This window comes from Pieris napi, chromosome 3, assembly GCF_905475465.1.
Source record: "Pieris napi chromosome 3, ilPieNapi1.2, whole genome shotgun sequence".
In the NCBI taxonomy this organism is placed as follows: domain Eukaryota; kingdom Metazoa; phylum Arthropoda; class Insecta; order Lepidoptera; family Pieridae; genus Pieris; species Pieris napi.
This window is the reverse complement of record NC_062236.1, coordinates 11,707,355-11,729,574: the sequence shown is the minus strand read 5'-3', so window position 1 is coordinate 11,729,574 and position 22,220 is coordinate 11,707,355. Positions and strand designations below refer to the sequence as shown.

The following is a 22,220-nucleotide window of genomic DNA, read 5'->3' as shown; positions in this document are numbered from 1 at the left end:
AATATGATTACATATTTAATTTTCAGTATTTTATTGAACCACTCCTTCTGATGCATTCGAGTAAAAATGGGAGCAAGGGTACATAGAAACATGTACATACCTCTATATTAACCTTTACCTAACATAGACCCTTGATAACTTAAAACCTCCATAACTTAAAATATTTTGTGTTTCCCTTGGACTTTAACTTATCGAGGTTCTACTGTATATACTGAAATGGCTTTCCGGAACAACTATTTTCGTCAAGACAAGAATAATGAATGTACCAGTATATCAAATGAAGCAGTTTCAACACATAAGTATAATAATAATGCTTTCTTTAGGCCTTCTCTAGGATACTCCTTATCTATTCATCGTGGCGTCGATCCTAAGTCTCCTACCACGTATGGAGAACCTTCGTCACTGTTCCGGGGGTAATTCGGGAGTGTTGTCCGGAAGCGGTGGAAGCACATTGGTCTCGAATTGGCCTGAACTATTGCCAGGTGGTGAATAGTTAGCCACCACTATTACTTTTCCAGCGCGAGAACGCGCTTTTCCGACACCAAAGTAGCGAGTCGATATCCACACCATTTGGGTAAAGTGACCTGAGTTGGTGACAAATAATTTATTATATTAGGTTATATTACTATAACCGCTAGTTATGGGCACATAGGTTTGTGTTCCGGTAAATATTCTGTATCGCGGCACCAGCGATTTTAAGGCTGATTTTTTTTATGACTTCGTCATGAGTTTTCAGCACCATAACTAGTGTTGTTATGAATAGGTATTAATATTTTTTTTTAAATAAATTGAATATTTTTTTTCATGTGCCATCATAACAATACTATAATGATGTTTACAGATCATAACGCGACGTATGAGTATGCGGTACATCTAATGTAGAACTGCCCTTTAAGTACAGGAAAATAAGTTGTACGACGTAGAACTAACATATTGGTAAAAAATGTATAGGTACGTTAAAGGAATAAAATTACATTTCAAGAATAGAATTCAAAGTAGGAATCGGACCAAACCTAGCGATATCGGAACGAAGATCAATCAATCGATCTTACCAGCATTAACATTAGCATGGAGAACATCTGGCTCTTTGAAAAACCTGTATTGACGCACCGCTGCGTACCAATATGATGACACTTCTTGCCCTGAAACAATTATATTGTAATCAAGGATTTAGTTATGAGCACAAATAATCGTCGTGAATTAAAATATTGGCACTGCAAAGAAGATAAGGCAAGGCTTTGTCTTAATCTTTTGTCTTTAATAATTTGTGTTAAGGTTTACGTATATACAATAATTAAAGTAGGTAATGTTATAGTCTTTTGACGGTGTCCATAACCCTTCTGTTAAATATTTCCCCCCAAAAATGGCTCCAATCATGCAATGTCAAAGTCAAATCATTTATTTAAATTAGGCCTATTAAAAATGGACTTTGGAAAGTCAAAATTACAAGTTAAATGTATAAAAAAAAATATGACTGTAGTTGCCCCTTTCAAAAGGTAATTTCATCTGCAGAAAAATGCGCACGAAGCTCTATACTTACTCTTCTAAAATAGTTTTTACATATTTTGATAATTATATGTGAAGACTATGTAGCTAAACTTACATAAAACAGGCGCATAGTGTTATGAAAAACAATGCAGCAGATAACTAAATTATTATGTAGATATATGGTGCTCACATATATAGGTATATACGCATCCTACAAAATTAATTTTATTTTCAATTTTAAAATCTCCTCTTTTAAATAACCCTATATGTATAATCTGATTCTATTCGTTAGCTTAAATCCCAAAAGTGGATAAAGGTGTCAATAAAAATGTACCTGTAATATCTGGTTGTATATCGCTCACAGGTCGCTGGTAGAGGTTTTGTCCGACATCTCTGTCGTTCCTGTAGTGAAACTTGTTGGTGTGTGCCAGATGGTTTGCCCAAGCCTGGGCATAGTCACACAACTGTAACCCAAAAGATTTTTATAACCCTATCTCATTCTGTTCACCTGCACGTCCTATTACCTAAAACGCAGACTACTTGCTTTAAAAAGCTAGCTTGATGCTGATTGTCCTATACCCAATTGTTGAATTACGACAGTTCATAGAAATAAAATGTTCAAACAAAGACAATATCGTATTTAGGTCTTAATGACTGCAGGCTGAAGATAACTGAAGACTACTCTACTAAAAATATATTGCTATGCAACAGCAGCCAAGGCAAGCGTAAATTACTTAAAACATTATAATTAGTGGAGGCTCCACTGTACAGCAAAGACATATTCATCTTGCCTACATTAAGTGAGATGTAGGCCAGAGCCTTATTATTTTTAAATAAAAAGCCTTTGAATACTTGTTTGGGCTTTGGACCTTTTATAGAACCTTAAGTCGGCAGCTCGTTAGTAAAAGCGGGTTTATTTTCTCACTACTTTTTGAGCTAAAACGTAATGCGTGACCTCTTATCCAACGTTGTGTCATTTATTCATATAATAATATGACATAATTCGTTTTATTTCATTTCTAAAATTTTAATTGATATGTATAAAATAACATTCTACAATAGGTATAACCTTCTTATTTTGTAAATGCATTTTATATTTTCATTACAATAGCGTACCCGACTTTCGTTGTCCTGTACCTACTTCGAACAAAAAAATCATGTAATTGTAAACCATTCTCTAATCGACACACACAAATGTCATCACAATCGGTCCAGCTGTTTAGGATGTATCATTATACATTAATATAAATTTTCTATGCTTGTGTTTATGATTTGTTTTCCTGCGTTTTACATATTACGCCAGAACGCCACACACAAGGGGCCGCAACCACTCTTGTGGTTTTCTCATGAAGTCAGCAATAAAAAGAAGTATTTTATTTTTTATGTATGAATCAAAGATTACTTCTTTCTTATAAGGTTTCCGAAAATTAATTAATATTTACAATAACCAATAATATTCGATATAACAGTCCCAACTAAATGTAGTACGCATAACAAATCTATTGTATAATTGTAATTATGCCCCGCAATGCAGCACAAATGAGAAGTCGAGCGCGTGGGATAAAATATTATTAATATTATAAAATTTTAATAAGTATTTCAACTGCGTGAATGTTCAACAATTGAAGATTCGTATTGTTAATGGAATAATGGTTTTATTCATACTTCGCAAACAAGTTTAAATTGGGTCGGCATTAATGCACACAATTCTCAAGTGGCGAAAAAATATACGAAACTTAGGGTAAAATAACTTTTACTTCGTGTAGTGTTTTATAAATACCTGCTGTGTTTATTTTTAGCTTAAGGGCTTTATAATTTATTAAAGTTTTATACAGCTAGGATTTGTACTCATCAAGTAAGAATCATAAGATTGTTGACTTAAAAAGATAAAAACGATTTAACTTTATCTAAGTGAACTTATTGACATAAAATCTAAGTTAACTAGACCAAATTCATTTTTCAAGCTGTGTACCTATTTATTAGTACTATAATAATAGATAGGTACCTACTACCTACATCAACCAAGTTTCGGGCCCTCCTAATCGGCCACAGATAATGAATATTGTCTTTGCTCATCGTTACTTCGCTTTTACCACTAAACCAAACACTTCAATATTATATAATACGAATGCAATTTGAAATTCTGTGCTACTTGTTTACTAATAGATTATTTTGAAAGTTTTTATTACTATCTATATTTGCGGGTTGCCCCTCCGATAAAGTCTAGAAACCTTGCTAAAATTATACGGACATTTCGCCTCTGCAAAGCTTTCAAGTGGTTGAAGAAATTACGTAAATATCACTATCTATAAACTAACCTCAGGTGCCATATACAATTGGGGAGCTCCATGCCTCTGTCGGTAGACGTTATGCCAGCACAGACATTCCGTAATAAAATCGCTGTCCTGCCACGCTGTCCTCACCTCACTCCACTGCACCACCATGCTGACAGGCCTTGTTCGTAGTACCTACGTGGTTGTATTCTTTATTTATTTTCTCAAAACTATTCCTACAGCTACACACTAAATAAGACCATAGCGGACAAACAACGTGACGCGTAATTTATATATATTAAGATATAAAGGAAGAATAGTAAAAACTTTAAAATATTGTAATACATTGGATGTTAGACCGACAAATATATACTCACAATGTATTTCATACATTAAAAAATAATCGTACTGAAAGACACAAACACGTTAGTCACTTCAAATAGGATCAAATTATTTTAGCGAACAATAAAGGCGAATTCGAGACTGCTAGAATAATTCTATTGGTGATGGTACGTTTTGGATAGATCAAATTATGTACCTTAGTGAACTGACACTTAGTTCTTTTAAATTCGATCTATTCTACGTACGTAGACAAAGTAGCACTATCTTGTTTCAGAAAAGATAAGTGATATTAAATAGACAAATAAATAAATTGTCTAGACTAGGCGATGTTGTACGAAATTATTGTCTATACTTTATCTGGTTATGTACGTCTTCTAAGGGCGGTTAAAGACTAGCGTATTTTTCTGCGCGTATACGGTCGTTTCAGCATACGCGCTTCAAAAAACCCGACGCGCGGAATATTTCGGCGTGTTCGCTCGAACCGGTAGTGGCGTCTTGTCAGTATCAACATGGATTCTGACGAACAAACATTGCTATTTGCGTTACTTATTCGTCGTCGACTGAGAAGACGAAAAAAATGCTGGGTTTCATCGATGGTTGCATCAAGACAGAGAACCGGTCACTTTAATACACTCTACCCAGAACTGCGAAGTGTTTCTAGTGGCTCGCGTTTATACGGGCTTAGAAGCGCGTCAACGCTAGTACGAGTTGCGCGCGTGCCATAAGGCGCGCCTATGTATGTGCTTCCAAAGACGAGCTTATACGCGCGTAAAAAACGCTAGTCTGTAACCGCCCTTAAGTATATGCATCATGTATGTCCATGAAATATAAGAAAGCCTTGCGTTGGCTCGTAGCCATATTTGGTAGCCAAAAAGATATTTCTTAAGCTCGAGGGTGGCTTTGTGGCAACTGAATATAAAGAACCATGGAGTAAAATTTTGTAGTAACTTGTAAAAAATATAATATAATATGGATACAACATAAAAATGGGATACAGCGGATAAAAAGAAGAAGCGGAAAAACAATGGCGGGCAACGCACTTGCAAGCCTTCTGGCAATGTAAGTGTCCATGGGCAATCATTTAACATCAGATGGGCCTCCTGCCCGTTTACCTCCTTTTACATAAAAAAATACATTGAAAAATGTTGTCAAAACGTCTGCATGGTTATTTTATTTCTCCTAACCTATATAAAAATATTAATGTTATACTATTTACTTAAAATAGTTCACTAAAGGTATTCCGAAATAAACAACGAAATCTTGGTGAGAAATCGTAATTTAAAAAAAAGTTAGGTGAAGGTGAACTCTATTCTACTTTTGTCCTGCTGAAATTTTCAAAAATTTATTAGATGTGGGAAATTTATTTGTGCTGTAGTCACGAGGTCGCATGCAATTATATAAGCTTAATGTTTGTAAAATTCGAGCCATTAATTCAAAATAACTCCATTTCACAAACTCATAATGAAATTTAAAACTTCAAAATTCAAAATGTTTTCTAGTTTTTAATGAAGTTCCAACAAAAAGCTTCTCTTGGAACTATAATTTGATAATGATTACTAAAACCATGACCTTCGGACTCTATTTATTTTTGCGCTATTGTAACATAAACTTAAAAGAAAATGTAAAACATTTGCTCCAAAAACGCATGTGTCGCATTCACAAAAGTTAAATGCAGCATCTTATTGGCAAATGAATGAGTGCGGGTTTCTGCAGTCTGCGTCAAGCCTCTGCGTCAATACTTTAGTATTCATCTCTTTCAGCCTATAGAGGCCTGGTATAAATAGGTCTATTTTATGGCTGAACGAATTATTAAAGGTTTCCAAAGCATAACTGGTTAACTAATTGGACTAACTGACTAACTAACTAACTGTTAAATTATTATATGATACAATTAGGTAACATGCACAAAACTTTTATTTTCTTTTATTTTAATCTAATTAATATATATAAAATTCTCGAGTCACAACGTTCGTTCCCATACTCCTCGAAACGGATCGACCGATTCTTATGATTTTTAAATGCATCTTCAGTAATTCTGAGAATCGGTAACTATCTATCTCACAAACCCCTAAGTGATAAGCGGTGTCCACTCCAAAAAAAATTTTTTATTTTTTTATGATACATCATACAAAAATACATACGTCATACAATTTTCATCAATCTACGATTAACCCCTATTTTTTATTATTGTAGATAGTTATTTTTATGTAAAAAATGTTTCCTAGAAAGGCAAGGCAAATGACTTGGATCGATGACGTTTCATTTCTTGTCTAGCCTGTTGACTGTTAATTTAAATTTATTCCCTCTCCCTTTTTGAATTTACTCCCTCTCTTAAGTGGCAGACACTTTCAAACTCGAAACGAAACTCTTCAAACTGTCAATATGGCGTCGGCAAACCACAACTTTGATGGTGTTTCCCAAAGTTTCATGAAAAACAACAAGTACAGTGGAAGAGTGTAGTGACAAGAATAATGTGAATTTGAAACAAGCAATTTAATTTTATAAGAAATATTTTTATGGTTGTTCGAAATACATTATATTAATTTTATAAAATTGATGAGGGTAATGCCAAATATTTACTGCGTTTAGTGCGTGTTTAAGTACTATTGTGAGGCAAGGTATCAATCATCATCAGTCTAACCTCTTTTTGTGCCCAAACTAAAACTAATCCAAATCCTTACGGCTGATAATATTGTGTGCCTATCTTCCTGTACGACGACACATTATAACGAGGTATGTACTCAGGACTTATTATTTTAATATGAATTGTGTATCGACGGCCACCGAACCGTTCTTTGTGGTACAATGGTATATGTTTCTTCTTTCTTATTTCTACCAAATAATGACTCTATCGTACGAATGGCCTAAGCCAGACAGTTTATTAAATGATGTAACAAACGCTATGGCTGAATATCTATCAGGCCGCTAGTTAAACGACGGCGTTTAGTTAAAAGGCTAGGCTGTTAATTGAACGGCTAATTAAGCTAGTTGGCTGCGACATTTACGTATACACACGGGAGTTATAGTTCAAGCCACTAGGCCAACACTTCATGCAACATGTTTAATTATAAACAAGGTTTAACAAATAAGTGGATCAACAAACCGACAGCTGTTAAAAGTTGATATTGGCTACGAAAGTTTCAATTCAGATCTGACCTATTTCTAACCACCAAGGCGTTTACCTTGAACCACTTTTATGGTACCTCGAAAAGACCAACAAAATGGCTCGTTTAAGCATACCTCTGGAATAGCTTTGCAGTCTATGCTTTATGTAGACTATTAAAAAAAATACAATTTAAAAAGGTTTTACTCTCTACGCAGAGACTTTGCGTCTCTTTCGTTTTCTATTAAGTGTACTACGGTGAGTGTTCTGAAGAATTGTTTGGGTTGATCCCATCTGCCTAGTTTCATCACCGTACGAGCTGTATGAATTTAAAATTTCATCAACATCACCTTGATAGCTGGAAGTCAACCTGGAAGGAACACGGCCTTTTTCTGTTTCGAGTCTGAGGCTGATTTGAGATTAGTCTCCCTTACGTCAAAAATATATAGGATTTCGATACCGTTCTCATAGTTTTCTGAATCTAATCCACAGAAATACTTATTTGTCAACAAAGGTTATAATGTGGCTATAATGTACTGAATGAACCCATATCACTTTTTATTTCATAAATAATAAACTAAATTACTTATTGAAATTATTAAATTTAAAATCTTCATAAACAAAATTCGCGAAATATACGTTTATATTAAAACCAATTATTTTCGGTTACCTAGTTACAAAATATTGTTTAGACTTCGTTGATGTATTTTCGTCGGAATGGAAAAAGGGAGGACTTAGTGAAGGAAGGTCGTGAGAGCCCTCCGAGGTCAAGGGTAGAGCCATCCCTAACATGCAAATTATTTCCTTAATCACATCCTGCTTTTAGCTTTACTTTCGTATCTTTTATCTTTAAATTAGGAGCCCGGAATAAATTGAGAATTTATTATTTTATATTATCACTAGCTAAACTAACTTCGTTTCTCCTTAATGTGATTTTACTTAGCCTACCTTTTAGTGTTTGGTTTTCCGGAATGAAAACTTTTTAGGTTTTTCTGTGATTTTTCTCTATATAAACCTCAGTGTTCAAGTTATAAATTCTTAACTAACAAATAAAAAAAGGGTTTGATCGAAGCTTTACACTTGAATAAGTAAGAATTTATTCACACTTCAATGATAAAACATTCTTACTTATAATAAGTAAGAATTTTTCAAAACCAGGTGCGACAAAATTCATGACTGAATCTTGTATTAAAAATTTAACACAATATAATTGTATGTTAAAAGTTTATTTTTTCTTCTATTGTCTAGTAAGGTATTTATCGAATCTTCAATAAAACAGATACCGTGGAATCCGTTCTGAATCATTGTCAAAAATATAAGCAAGTTTAATAAGTAAATAATATTGTATATAGAAAGTCTATTAGGCATGACTAATTAATTACAGTTGGAATATCAAACTGGAACTGCTCATGTTTTATGAATGAAATTTGATTGGTGCATTCGCAAATTACCAATTAACAGAGCTATATCGGCGTATGGAGTACGAATATAAATAGACTTCAATTTTCCTTTCACAATGCGGCATGGTAGACACATTTTTGCATCTTTCATTTAAAATTGTGGTAAATATTCCGTATCGCGGCACCAGCGATTTTGAGGCTGATTTTTTTTTACAGTCGCGTTATGATCTGTAAACATCATAACACCTAGTATTTTTATGATGGCACATGAAAAAAAATTCTACAAAAAAAATAAAAATAATGTACTAACCTAAACTAACCGAACAATATTAATAATAGGTTTTTTTGGACAGCTCCGGCGCTGCGGGAAATTCAGCCCCTCCGCCCTTGCGTACCGAAGCACAGGCATTTTATTCAAGCCTCTGCAGCTTCGGCTTTTTGGTCGCCGCCACCAGCCTTAGTTGCTACGGCTTGCACGCTAGAGCGGCTGGGGGCTGCTCTTCCTCCGCGCCTCCGATTTTTATATACACTCTAGGGGTAAGGCAGACAAGACCACGTGGATAGTGGGGTGCTCTGATTCAGTTTTAGGTCCTTTTTGATTTTTTTTTTGGCAAAAAAGGTCATGCGCCATCATAACAATACTAGTTACGGTACTGAAAACTCAATCAGCCACAAAATTGCTGGTGCCGCGATACGGAATATTTACCAAAATTGTTTCTTCATTAAAAGGCAAGTAGATGATCAGCCTTCTGTGCCCAAAACAAGACCATTTTCGTTGATATTTATTGGTTTTTCTCATGTGTAGAAATATGTAGACACACCGCGGCCGCGGAGTATGAGAAAGTGATAATAGACATAGGTGCAGAACAGTGATGCCAACTTCTACAGAATGTTCCTCCTAGGAACAATTTCAAATACTTACTCCTAAATATATCGACTAAAAACCCCCTAAAGTTCTTGTTGTACACTTGGTTTTAGAGGGAATTTTAAATATGCATCAGAAATACGTTTAAGTAGTATAAAATTTAGATCTTAGAGTATTACCTATAGCTTTTTGATACTTCAGTTATAGTGATTGGATTTTATCTAGGCTTAATATAAATTGAATAGAATCGTTTTTAAGTTCTAAAAAACTAAAGTTCATTGTAAGAAGTACCTGCTAAAAACCAAAGACATCTTGATTCCCTCTAAATTTAAGGGAAACCCCCAAAATCAAGATTTGAACCACGATGTCAAGTTTTAAAATCCTACGACTAATTGCTTCCTAGTTGAGGTTGAAATTTAATTAAATGATTCCATAAAAAATAACGCATCTTTATAAGAGCTAATAACTTCACACCGATAATAATAAAGGTAGATTGATGTCTTGATTTATATAATACAAATATAAAATACTTACTAATACATATTTCATAAATTCTCTTTATGGTCTAAGATCCCGCTATACAACGACCTTCACCGAGATGCTTATTTAATGAAACTTATTTTATATATAATTTAATATGTCAATAAATAAAATCCATATGGGTTGCCTAGCAAATTTCAGTCCAGAGTATTTTTAATTAATTTAAAAAAAATATATTTTTTTAAACATTTCACCGGTATGATTATTAGATAAATTCTATACCAATCGAAAGTATGAAGCCCATAGAATATGCAAAAGTTAGGTTGTTTTTAATCAATTAATTATTTATGTGTTTATTTTTTATGTGACACTAAAGTATATATACATCTTTAGTATAAAAGAAGGTTTTAGTGATACATATATAATACTACCCTGATTAAAAATATTGATTGAAAAAAGTTCAAAAAATTTACTACATGCAAATTATAAAAAAAAATTTTTTTTTTTAATATTAATTAAACATACTCTGGACTGAAATTTGCTAGGCAACCCATTTGGATTATATTTATTGACATATTAAATTAAATATAATGGTAGGGGAGCCCAAGAGGGGATTTCGGGATTTACTAAAGCGCGGCAGATTAATATATAGGGAGACACCTTGTACCCGGTTAAGTACCTCCACAAAATATGAGGCCCATATATAAGGCCGCCCGTGAAGGAGACAGGATCAGATTAGTAAAAAAAAATTGACCATCAGAAATTCCCGAGCGCGTCAGATTAAGGTAGGGTGAGTTAATTACATCCTAAAAAGTGTATATTCCACTAATCTGACAATTTGAGAGTGACGGAAAAAAAGGGGAGGGCAACAAAGTTGTAAATAAAAACCGTCATCTCGACATTCTCGAGCGTAGCTAATTTTTTTTTTATTTTGAAGGAAATAATTCAAGAATAATGAAAAATATATAATCTGACGATTTCCGCAAGCCGAAATAACAAAAAATCGTCGATAAAGTTAAATGCGTGCAGCTGCGTGGTGCCTACATTTCCTTTAACCGATCGGAATCTACTAAACGGCGTTCTAAATATTTCCCTCAAAATTACATTTCCTGTGAATTTGAACCGATTCGGACCGATAGATTTTGAGAAATTTTGAAAAATCTTAAAAAAATAAGAAATATTTTTTTTTAAAGTGGTTTCTTTATTGATCAACTTCAAAAACTAATCCGCCTTTGAGCTTGAAAAACCACGTCGATCGCCACCAAGCTCGTCAAAAGCGGTTGATTAGTTCGAGAGATATCGTGAACGAAAGAAACCCGAAAAAGTGTTTTTTCGGGATTACTCCGAAATTTGTGGTTCTATCAATTAAAATTGCAAAATTACTTGATGATGATGATAAAATTGCGTCGAATGCCGCCAACCGCGTGAAAATTGTTTGATCCATTCAAAAGTTATTGCGGTTTGAAAATTCCAAAAATAGTGTTCTATGAAAATTCTATCAGACTTTCGAGCTGGGAGAGCTCAAATGCATAGACATGTTATTTCTTTGAACTCAGCGAGCTCAAAATATCAATTTTAAGCGCCCAGGAATGGAAGTAGCGGGAAGTTGCAGGAATGGCCCTTTCGGTGAATCGTTTTTCTAAATTTTTTTTGTCAGATCAGGCGAATCCCTCTAGATAATCGTCAGATTATGAGACAGTACGTTTAAAACATAAAGATGAACCACATATATCTTAATCTGACGCGCTTGAGTATTTCAAAATTGCGATTTTTTTTTGCATATTATGAAAATGGCCGTGGGTTTGCGTCCCATCGAAATCGTCAGATTAGTGAATGAGAGCTTTTTTTTGGTGCACTTAACACTCCCTTAGAAAATCTGACGCGCTCGATAATTTTAATTTTTTTTTCATTTTCAACCCTTAAATACAACCACCCGCATCATGCAAACGATCAGATTAACATACGTACATTATTAAAAATACGTAGGGCATAGATGCTATCAATATCTGACGCGCTCGAGGATGTCCATGCAACAGTTTTTTTTTACATATTTAACTATCTATAGCCGCTTCCCCCACCGATGAAAAGGAATTTATCATATAACATTTTTTTCTTCTTTTTATCTAAGCTTTGCATCCCAATAGGTCTCTACGACGCTCGAGTAAATCCCCATTTAGCATCGTGGGCTCCCCTACCATAAAATAAGTTTCATTAAATAAGCATCTCGGTGAAGGTCGTTGTATAGCGGGATCTTATACTATTACGAAATTTAAATTTTAAAATAGAATTTCTATAAAGTAATTCACCCTTCTCACTCTCTCTTAATCGGTCTCAATCGCTTTCTCCCTTTTCTTCGACAAAAACGCTGCACATTTTCGTAACGTTCCGTAAACATTTTACCCTCATGCGCCTAAAGAAGTTTCACTTCAAAAATATACTCGTAAAATACGCCACTTACCTTTTGTAACAATTTGGGTCGGTTATCAAGCGGCTCGGTTTCATTATCTGCAGGGTCGTTGTTGTTTTTTATTGGCCTCCTGAAATGTAAGGTCACTTAGAAATTGTCAGAATAATTTAATCTGCCTTACAAAATTCTTCTTAATACAGGAGAAACTCAATAAGTTAAAGTCCAAGGGAAACATACAATATTTTAAGTTATAGAGGTTTTAAGTTATCAAGGGTCTATGTTAGGGATAGGTTAATATAGAGGTAGATATGTACATATCGAGGTAGATATGTACATATATGTATGTACCCTTATTATATATATTTCTTTAATGACGAATCACAAGTGTACATTGTGTTACCTACGTGAATAAATGATTTTTGAATTTTGAATTTTATTCCTATTTTTACTCGAATGCGTCAGAAGGATTGGTTCAATAAAATACAGAAATTTAAATAATCCTATTTATTTATTCACATTACACACTTTACATAAAAATAAAACAACAATTAAAGGTTTAGTCTACTTAAAAAAGTCTGTAATTTTCTTTTGTTTTAAACAATTCACAGTTTCTAAATCGATTTGATTTTCAATGATAAATAGAGAACAGAATACATTATCTTTTATGTTGCTACACTGCTCTATAAATGATCTTACAGTTGTTAAAGCTCTTTATGCTTCATTAATTGATCCGCACACTCTGTCAAAATGACTCATTGACAAACAATTTTATGTTATAGAGGTTGTGGAAACATTTCTTTTACTGAGGGCAAATTCTGAGATTACTTATTTAAGTTACAGTTAAAGTTACCGAGGTTAGAGTTATCGAGGTTCTACTGTAACTATTTAAAGCTGACTTTATGTGATTCATATAGTCAAGGGTCTTTTAAATTGGTTATGGTGACGTTTTTGTATTATCCTGTATTTTTTTTTATCAAAAAATTAATTTTTTATATTGTTTTAGTTTTGCACGTCTCTAGTTATTGGAATACGATGAATTACCGTTGTTGCTTGTTTGTAATGAATTAATGCGGAAATTAAAAAAACGCTAAAATAATATCATCAGTTTGTTTTTTTTTATTATTCTTTAATATTTTTGTTCCAAATTAAAAGTAATTCAGTATTCCTGAAAGTATACTATTTTCATGTACTTGTAATTTTCCCCTTATACTTAATAAGGGTAATAATTGTTATGGATTGTCAGATAGAAATTTTTCGTCCATGAGCTGTTACGGGATTTTTCACAAAACTGTAATTTTGTAATACTTGAATCCTACTGTAATCGAGCCTTTTAATAAATAGTAATAGTCCAACATAAATTACTAATGATTTACTTGCTTTAAAATCCACTTACTAATGTAAAGAACTATCATATAAACAAAACACTTTTACAAGTTCACAGAGTTCACTATTCCTTAAGCTTTTTACACGTACTTTTTACTTTTTACTTTGCTGCTTAAATAACACTTCTTCAAAAGCCTTGATCCTTTTAAGTCTACGCTCCCTGTGTATCGAGGAACTAAGCGGCCTCGTTATTACGTTGAGGCCGCTTATGCCGAGTTAGCTTTGAGATGTTTTTTAATGTCTTTGTAGCCGCTTTGTGTGTTAAAGTCGCATTTTAGGTTGTCAACATTGCGGGGTACCAATTACTGGCTCTGGGAACCTTGGTTGGGAATCGAAAAAAAATTGCTCTTTGTAAGAGTTGGATACTTTGCGTCCATATTGGTTTCATGACTTGCTTGTAATTTAATAATTTGTAATCTAAAAAAAGTGCTCATGAAAAACTTCCTTTAGCCAGTTAATACTCCAATCTTAAAATTAATTCAACTCGCTTTGGTTTGACATCATTCATCGTGAGTCGTTTAATTGGTACTTGCTTTATTGGTAACCTTATAACTTGGAAAGTCTAGCTTTGATCCAATTGTAGTTCGGTTCAAAGATACTTTATTTCTCAAAGAATTACATTCACTTAGCGACAAAATTTAGAGTAAGTTAGTTATGTACATCGTGTTATGAAATTATTTGAAAATACACTATATATATATAAAATATATATATAAATATATATATATAGTTGGTTTAAGTAACTGATTGTCAGAGGCTAAAACTACAAATATTAAAACATAGTAAGACAGATTTAAATAACTGGGTTTATCTTTTAACAACGTATTCGTGACATGTTCGGAAATGGCGCGCTAAAGAAAATTACCCTTCAAGGGGTGCGTGTCTGGATCTAATAATAGATGTGCGATAAACTTCAAGGTTTCTTAACAAAGTACAATATGTTAATTAAAATAAGCAGTTTAATTACGTAATTATTTGTTAATTTGTAAGAAATATTATAGGTAAAGGCGTGAAATATGAAATAATGTACTGATAAAAAGATTATAGCAAACATTAATTAAGTGTATTACACTAATTAACGATCACGCTTAAATCGATCCTGATGAATTTTGGTTAAAGAAGCACGGTGACTTAATTTAACTATAACTATATTCCGCCCGCGAAGTATTTATACGATTTCGTGAAGATTTTTGCGACCTTTATAACAACAATCATAATATGTAATTCAGTCCATTTACATAACAATGAAGTTTTCAACTAAACCTCATCAGGAATCATATTGTCTATCTATTGGTTAAACTATACAAAAATCCGAAAAGAAGAACCCTCAGGGGATTCGCCATATTAATTTACATCTCGTAGTCCTGTAATCTTTTATAACCGAATTTATATAATGACCAAAACAGTAGGATAGGTATGAGAGTATGTGTATCTTTAAATGTGCTTGCTTCAGCCTATCTTTATAACTTAGTGATCAAATAAATTATTCTTTCTTAAAGTTACCTATCATGATGTAAGAGTGCAGGAGCCACTTTTTTCCTCAAATTAGCAAGAGCTGCTAACTCCTCCCGTTTTCTAGAAGGCGGAGGAGCACCACACAGTGTCAACAGTGGTGGCATCGTCGACGGCTGAGCATTTCTTGATAAAAGCCTTTAGAGATAATATATTATTGGTAATAAAACATATGTTTGTATTGACAAGCTTCTACTACGTTAATGTATGAATGGATATCTGTAACTCAATCTAGTCAGAACAACTGAACTACATAAAACTGCAATATATAATTACTTCATATATAGAAAAAAAATTAAAAACGTTATGATTGTATATTTCCTATATACGAAAATTAAAGTAAAACACTATAACTTTCTGTTTAAAAGATATTTTGAAATGAAAGGATACAAAGAAAATACCGCTTTGAGGCCGGCGTGCGTTTCGACAGGAGCGTATAGTCGTTAAGATTAGAACTCGACGGATTATTATTAAGGGCTGGAGCCGGAGGATAGTACACTTCATCTTCCCTGTAATTATTATTCACTAGCATAGATTTTAAAGGTAACAATTCGACATTGTCGTCGCGACGATCGCGTTGTGCCGTCATAGCGATACCATCGTGTGTCTCGCTCGGCTGCTGGCAGCCAACTGACTACTGATAGATTTGTCCTTGAAAATGCAGCATTGCTGAGATGTTGGAGATAGAATGAAAAAAAAAATTTCTTGCCTTGCCTGAATTTTTATTGTTTAAATTTGCTGTTTTAAATTATCAGGCGCTTAGAATTAGTATTTTTATCATTCGTAGGCCAGGCGAAGCACCCAACGAAAATTTTCAAACATCATTTCCTGCTTTGTACTTTAAACCGAAAAAGTGTTATAATTTATTTATCTACTATATAAAAATAAGTCGGGTTTTCCTTCCTGACGCTATAACTCCAGAACTCACGAACCGATGTCCACGGTTTTGCATTCGTTGGAAAGATCTAGGGCTCCGTGAGGTTTATAAATTTCAACAGAAAAGCGGGATCACCAAACGAAATGTTGCATAAAACGAAGCCATCTGGTGGCGAAACGGAGTTCGCCGAGTTTGCTAGTTTATTTATAATAGTAGTCTAGACTCTAGTGACAAAAGCCTAATTCACTGTGCTAACACAGTAGCACAGTAAATTAAGCCAAAAAAATTTAAATGACCCTGCAGCTATCGTGTCATTTGTTGAATTATATTATGTTGATGTATCTAAATTGTATTATAATGTTTCACGTTGTATTAGATTATTATAGGATTTTAGTTATCTTGACATATTATGAGTGTTGCATTATTCTGATTGCTTTGGATTCTGACATCCCGACATTGACATACACAATAAAAACATTAAGTAAATTTGGAAAATACGTTTTACATTTTGACAAGATTATTATCTCTTCGCCTATAAATTTTTATTTTTCCTTGTTGATTAATCTTTAGTGAGTAATTGAATGACCTATGGGTCATTCTTTTTAACTGGTACTTCAATACAGTCAATAATTAAATAAGTCTTGAGTCTTAAACTATAGTTCAAAATTTATTCTTCCTTTGAGGGCACTTCAAGCATTTAGTGGTATGTAAATCATTTATCTCCTTATGATTTATTTTTGTGAAGTAGAACAGATAGGTACAAAGATATTCTTCAAAAAACACTTGAAAACAATAAGAACGAATAATAACATATTATCGTCATAAAATTGGAAATAAAGCGAAATTGTTCTTAATATTAATTTAAATCATAAAGTTGAGCACCAGGAGGGTCTTTTGCTTATTTTATATCATTTCATACATAGTTGGATGAAAATCCAATATGTTTGTAATGACTAACAATCATAATATATTTAATTTATGTGTTGTGATGCAATATGACTCAACACATTGTAAGTTATTTCATCTTTGTAATATATTTCAGTATACTTGAAGTTAAAAATGGAAGACAGTGAAATGGCTACACCAGAGGATACTATGTTAGATAGCAAAAAGCCTTTAAAGGTTTGTTATATTCATCAAATTTCTGATTTCCCATTATAATTGTGAGTTAGACCTCAATGGTTTTCTTTTCATTGCAGTTCCAAAAATCTACAATATCATGTATTCAAGAATGTGAAACCAGTGATGCTGAAAGGCTTTGTATCTTTGACATAGGATATAAGCTTGAGTATTCTGATGAATATGATGTAGCTGGTACATTTACTAATAAAAAACCAGAGTTATGGTTCTACATAATGACAGAAATTTGTCCCTCTGACAATCTTTTACTAAATCTTTTTGTATGCCATAGAAATGTTGGATTTTTCTCTGTTGGTATTAGTAAATCCAGTAAACTGAAAACTGAACCTAAACATGAAGATTATGTTTTTCTGCATGATGATTTAATATGGAAGTCATTCAAATCATCAAAACCAGACCAGTGCCATTTCATAAAAACATTTAACTTTTATAAAACGGACTTAGAAGGTGTTTTTAATAATAAAGCATTAATAATTCCACTTAAGTTAAAAGTTACACCTACTTTTGGACTAAATATAACAATTGTTGAAAAAGTTCAGGCAAAACATAATATAGGGAACATAATAAAACAACAGCAGTCAGATTTTACTCTAGAATCTGCTAGCCATAAAAAATTCCCCACACATAAAATAATGTTATGTACACACAGCCCTGTGTTGAGAGATCTAATTAAATCATCATTGACAACTGACTCTATGTTTTTTGATATAAAAGATGAAATTATTGAATTATTTTTGGAATATATATATTCTGGCAATATACAGGATATAAACAAATATGAGAGTGAGGTATTATTGGAGTTGGCGGAAAAATTCAAATTAAATAATTTATATCCGCTTATAGAGACTACTATCAGAAAGAAGGTTTGCATTGAAAATGCTTTGGATATTGCAAAATTGTCACAAAAATACCAACTTAAAGAGGTGGAGAAAAGTGTTTTTAAATTTTTCAAGGAAAATCCAGAGGTGCTAGAAACTGATGCTTGGAAAAACCTTAATGATATTGTTTTAACTAAGAAATTGTTTGAACATATTTATTTTGATAAATAATTATATGTAAATTACTTAACATTATTTAAGTAATGTAAATCATTTGGATAAAAAAATCTTATTATATAAGTGGCATTTTAAGAATATGGTATACACTTAAAATTATTATAAGCAATGTATTATTTTTAAAAACATGTTTTTATAATAAAAGTTAAATAATGTAATTTTATTTTGTTTTAATACCAATTATTGTGCTGTGGAATTATTTATAAAAATTCAGATTATGTATTAAAAGAAAAGTGGCCAATGCTTGAGACAAAAACTTTTCGAATTTCGACAGTCATGTGTCATAACGCTAAACGAATTTGTATGGGAATGACATTAGCTCACACTTGGTCACGTGACCATTTTCGACGATCACCATAGTCATACTGATGCAGAATGCAGATAACTATAAAAATAAGAATAATCTGTCCTCGGTGTCAAATCAAGAAAATATAAATTGAGATTTGACAGTTTGTGACAATAAAATAAAAAAATCTTAATTACAATAATTTACAATACAAATACTAGTTGTATATGTATTGTATAAATATTCAGTTTATTCGCGCTGTTATTTATAGTGATGATCTTTATTTCATAATATTTTCTTAATCATTCGGTATTATCGTTAGTAAGCAAGATAACATTTTCCTGTAGCGAGCTTCTATATCCTCTGACACAATTATTACTTTTAACTTAAATGAATCATAGTCGACCGTTCACATTTAATAAAAAATACGAAAACATAAGATCTTATTGGTTTTTCTTGCTATTTATAGTGTACCTTTTGTTATGGAAAAAATGGACTATGTAATGGTATGTTCTAAGCTATTATTTTTATTTAATATTCAAAGAAACTAAAAAAATATATATTTATATTTATTTCAGGATAATTATGTTATTCTTGGACATCAACCCTGTCAAACACGTGAAGCGAAGTTTTTATGTATTGATGCTATTTATGAAAAACTTCATCGCCCAAATTATTATGATTTAGGAGGAACATATATGCAAGAAATTGGTGAATACTGGTTTGTTACAAGAACAGACCAGATAGGGGAAGTATTTTTAATTCACATTTTTATCACTAACAAGCTGGAAGGTATTGTCAGCCTAAGTTTAAGTAGTGGAAATACAGTTATATTTGATAAAGACAAAAATATTGCATTTCTAAGCCCCGATTTAAGCAAGTGTGATTTTGGAAAACTAGAAGAATCAACTTTCAAGTATGTGACTACATACAGTTTTGATATTATTGAAGTAGATATGCTTAAAGGTAAACAACTATTTATACCCATATCTTTTGTTGATAAAGATGAGAATGCGAGTTCTTTGGATGCAGTTCTAGATTTTAGCCCACTTTTGGAAGAACCAATTGGAGCTGACTTTACAATAGAATCCGAAGATGGAGAAAAGTTTCTCGTACATAAAGTCTTGCTTATGGCTCATAGTGAAGTTTTTAGGGCGATGCTAAAAGAAGACACTGCTGAGAGTAAAAACAACTGCGTGAAATTAATAGATGTAAACAAAGAGGAACTGCGACATCTTCTATATTTTATTTATTCTGGGACTCTAAAAGATGTGGAAAATATTAATTTTTTTAATATGCTTATTCTTGCAGACAGGTTTAATCTCTCTGGTTTGAGAGAATTATCTGAACATGCTTTGATTCAACAAATTTCAATAGAGAATGCATTGGAAATGCTAGCTGTTGCTGATTCATATAATTCTCATTCATTGAAAACAGCATCTTTAATATTTATTAAAAAAAATAAATCAGCCCTTGAAAATAACATATTTGATGAAATTAATAATGCGGAATTGATAAGAGAATTGTGTAAATTTTTAGTTTCCTAAACGGTGTACAGGGAAAAATGTTGAATAAAACTTGTCATTGAAAATTCTATTATATATAAAAAATGTGATGTTGACTTAACCTGTTAAGTGGGCGATTGTGTAAAAATATATCCACACATGTTTGGCTCAGTCTATCAATTCCGACTTATTATCTATACAAACGGAAGACTTACAAAAAATATTATTATTGTTTCTTATAATACCCTTTAAAAACAGTAATGAATAGCTTGAATAACTAAACCTATATCTAATAAAAGTTTAGTTTTAACATAATGTTTCATTTTAGTATGTCCTGCAGTAACCTGCCTGGATTGGAATTATTGTTTATTTACGTTATTTTTATGTTAAGTTAGTTAAGCTAGAGAGGGTTAAAAATATTAAAACAGTTGAAACCTATCTAAATGTAACATCTACCTACCAGCTTTAAGGTAATTTTGGTATAAGTAACATATTAATTTAGCAATATTGTGAGCTATGCAGTAATTTTATCACAATTATAAGTAAAAAATATCAAGACCGCATTACCGAAAACTTATAATGTGGATATATTTAGACTAAAGGATAAAATAATAAATGTTGTGTTTTTGTTATCTTAATTAAGGAAACTCGTTTAATAAAAACTAAATTTCGTTTAAAAAAAAATACAAAATGGAATTGTAACCCTGCTCTATACACATATACCTATCTATAACTATCTCTAGAAAACGTAACTTTATTTAGAACTATTTTACTTATTACATTGTAAGATGTACTGCGTTCATAAAAAATAAATTATTATCTACCAAAGTTTATTTTAATGTATTTTAAAGAAATCTTAACTATTAATTTTTAACCTATACCTATATAAAAATAAATTGCTGTTGTTTATCTCGCTAAAACTCGAGGCTGGACCGAGTTGGCTAATTTTTAACTTGAAATATTTGTGAAAGTTCAGGCAAGGTTAAAACGATGTGCGACGCGTCGTAACCGATATTTAAAAAAAACGAGCAAAATTGGTAAACCCGTTAAGAGTTTATTGAGATATGACCCCGTACCAAAGAGATTAGCTAAAATGTCAGCGAAACGAACTTGCCCTGATCGAAAAGGGTGAAAAAGATCTCACTATAAAGTATAAAATATGTTAACAACATACCAAAAATTACTAATTACAAAAAACTAGCTTTACCTCATATACCTGAACTTAATATTATTTACACTAATTACATAAAATATATTACTATAAAAATAGTTTTAAGAGGTTGACATAATTATTGTGGTTGCCTTATTTTAGGAGTTTTATCATTGATATACAAAAAACCCAAGGTGCACACTCAACGTCAAAAAAACGTCCTCAAAAAATGAGCGCAACATTCTAAATTGTGCGCTCATTTCAAATAGTCTCGCGTCTACAAGTGGAGTCGATGTTATTTATTTGTGTTTTTTTTTATAAATAAATTTATGTACTCTTGAACTTTTTTGTGTGTAGTTTTTGACAAATATATTTACGCTATATAAAGTGTGGGTCAGGAGGTAGCCAATTTAACATTTTTTTTTAATTTAAAGAAAAAACTTTTTAACCGGATTAAAGTTATGTATTATTATAAATTTACAACTATTTAACATCCAACACCTTTTGTCTTCAGTCACCGTGACCACTCACGCTGTAAAGCACCCGAAAAGTCGGATAAATTTAAAATTATGTTAAATAGTTGTAAATAAAAAAGTCATGTTCGACTCCACTCAATACCTTGTCCTACCGACCACGGTCGGTCGTAAATTTTATTGCTTTAAGTACGTATACACTGCGTTGTAATAACAACTTTAAGAAATTCGCGTAAGGTTGATTTTGCAATAATATATGCTTGTAACATATACTGTTATGGACAGAAATAGTGTTTCGGGACACTTTCGAGCGTTACTTTTATATGAGACTGTGCATCTTGGGTTTTTTGTATATCAATGAGTTTTATAGAAAAACTTTTCCGTCATACGTAATGATTACGAACATTAACCGTTTACGCAGTGTAGATGATGTGATCTTATTTTGTTTTGCGTAATGTTGTTTAATATCCATTTTATTCAT

At 32.3% G+C, this 22,220-nt stretch overlaps 3 protein-coding genes across 3 annotated transcripts; 2 read left to right on the top strand and 1 right to left on the bottom strand.

The window, feature by feature from the left end:
- Positions 1-211: 211 nt before the first annotated feature.
- LOC125063637 (ectin-like) lies at positions 212-16,066 on the bottom strand. Its single transcript, XM_047670175.1, has 7 exons — positions 15,655-16,066; positions 15,245-15,391; positions 12,410-12,488; positions 3,807-3,956; positions 1,823-1,952; positions 1,053-1,142; positions 212-584 (listed from the first exon to the last, which is right to left on the bottom strand). The coding sequence occupies exons 1-7, from the start codon at positions 15,840-15,842 to the stop codon at positions 400-402; spliced, it is 969 nt and encodes a 322-aa protein (XP_047526131.1). The 5' UTR covers positions 15,843-16,066; the 3' UTR covers positions 212-399.
- Positions 16,067-16,609: 543 nt separating this feature from the next.
- LOC125063390 lies at positions 16,610-18,484 on the top strand. Its single transcript, XM_047669808.1, has 3 exons — positions 16,610-16,833; positions 17,173-17,252; positions 17,330-18,484. The coding sequence occupies exons 2-3, from the start codon at positions 17,190-17,192 to the stop codon at positions 18,317-18,319; spliced, it is 1,053 nt and encodes a 350-aa protein (XP_047525764.1). The 5' UTR covers positions 16,610-16,833; positions 17,173-17,189; the 3' UTR covers positions 18,320-18,484.
- Positions 18,485-18,776: 292 nt separating this feature from the next.
- Positions 18,777-20,944, top strand: LOC125063391 (BTB/POZ and MATH domain-containing protein 2-like). The gene is made up of 2 exons (XM_047669809.1): positions 18,777-19,117; positions 19,190-20,944. The coding sequence occupies exons 1-2, from the start codon at positions 19,094-19,096 to the stop codon at positions 20,156-20,158; spliced, it is 993 nt and encodes a 330-aa protein (XP_047525765.1). The 5' UTR covers positions 18,777-19,093; the 3' UTR covers positions 20,159-20,944.
- Positions 20,945-22,220: the final 1,276 nt, after the last annotated feature.

What these genes read in the sequence shown, in the direction of transcription:
- LOC125063390 (XM_047669808.1), top strand. Translation starts at nt 17,190, where the DNA reads ATGGAAGACAGTGAAATGGCTACACCAGAGGATACTATGTTAGATAGC. An exon ending in ATAGCAAAAAGCCTTTAAAG is followed by an intron (nt 17,253 to 17,329) that starts GTTTGTTATATT and finishes TTTTCATTGCAG; the next exon opens with TTCCAAAAATCTACAATATC.
- LOC125063391 (XM_047669809.1), top strand. Translation starts at nt 19,094, where the DNA reads ATGGAAAAAATGGACTATGTAATG. An exon ending in AAAAAATGGACTATGTAATG is followed by an intron (nt 19,118 to 19,189) that starts GTATGTTCTAAG and finishes TATTTATTTCAG; the next exon opens with GATAATTATGTTATTCTTGG.
- LOC125063637 (XM_047670175.1), bottom strand. Translation starts at nt 15,842, where the DNA reads ATGACGGCACAACGCGATCGTCGCGACGACAATGTCGAATTGTTACCT. An exon ending in CGCACGCCGGCCTCAAAGCG is followed by an intron (nt 15,392 to 15,654) that starts GTATTTTCTTTG and finishes TTATCTCTAAAG; the next exon opens with GCTTTTATCAAGAAATGCTC. An exon ending in AATTGTATATGGCACCTGAG is followed by an intron (nt 1,953 to 3,806) that starts GTTAGTTTATAG and finishes TTTGGGTTACAG; the next exon opens with TTGTGTGACTATGCCCAGGC.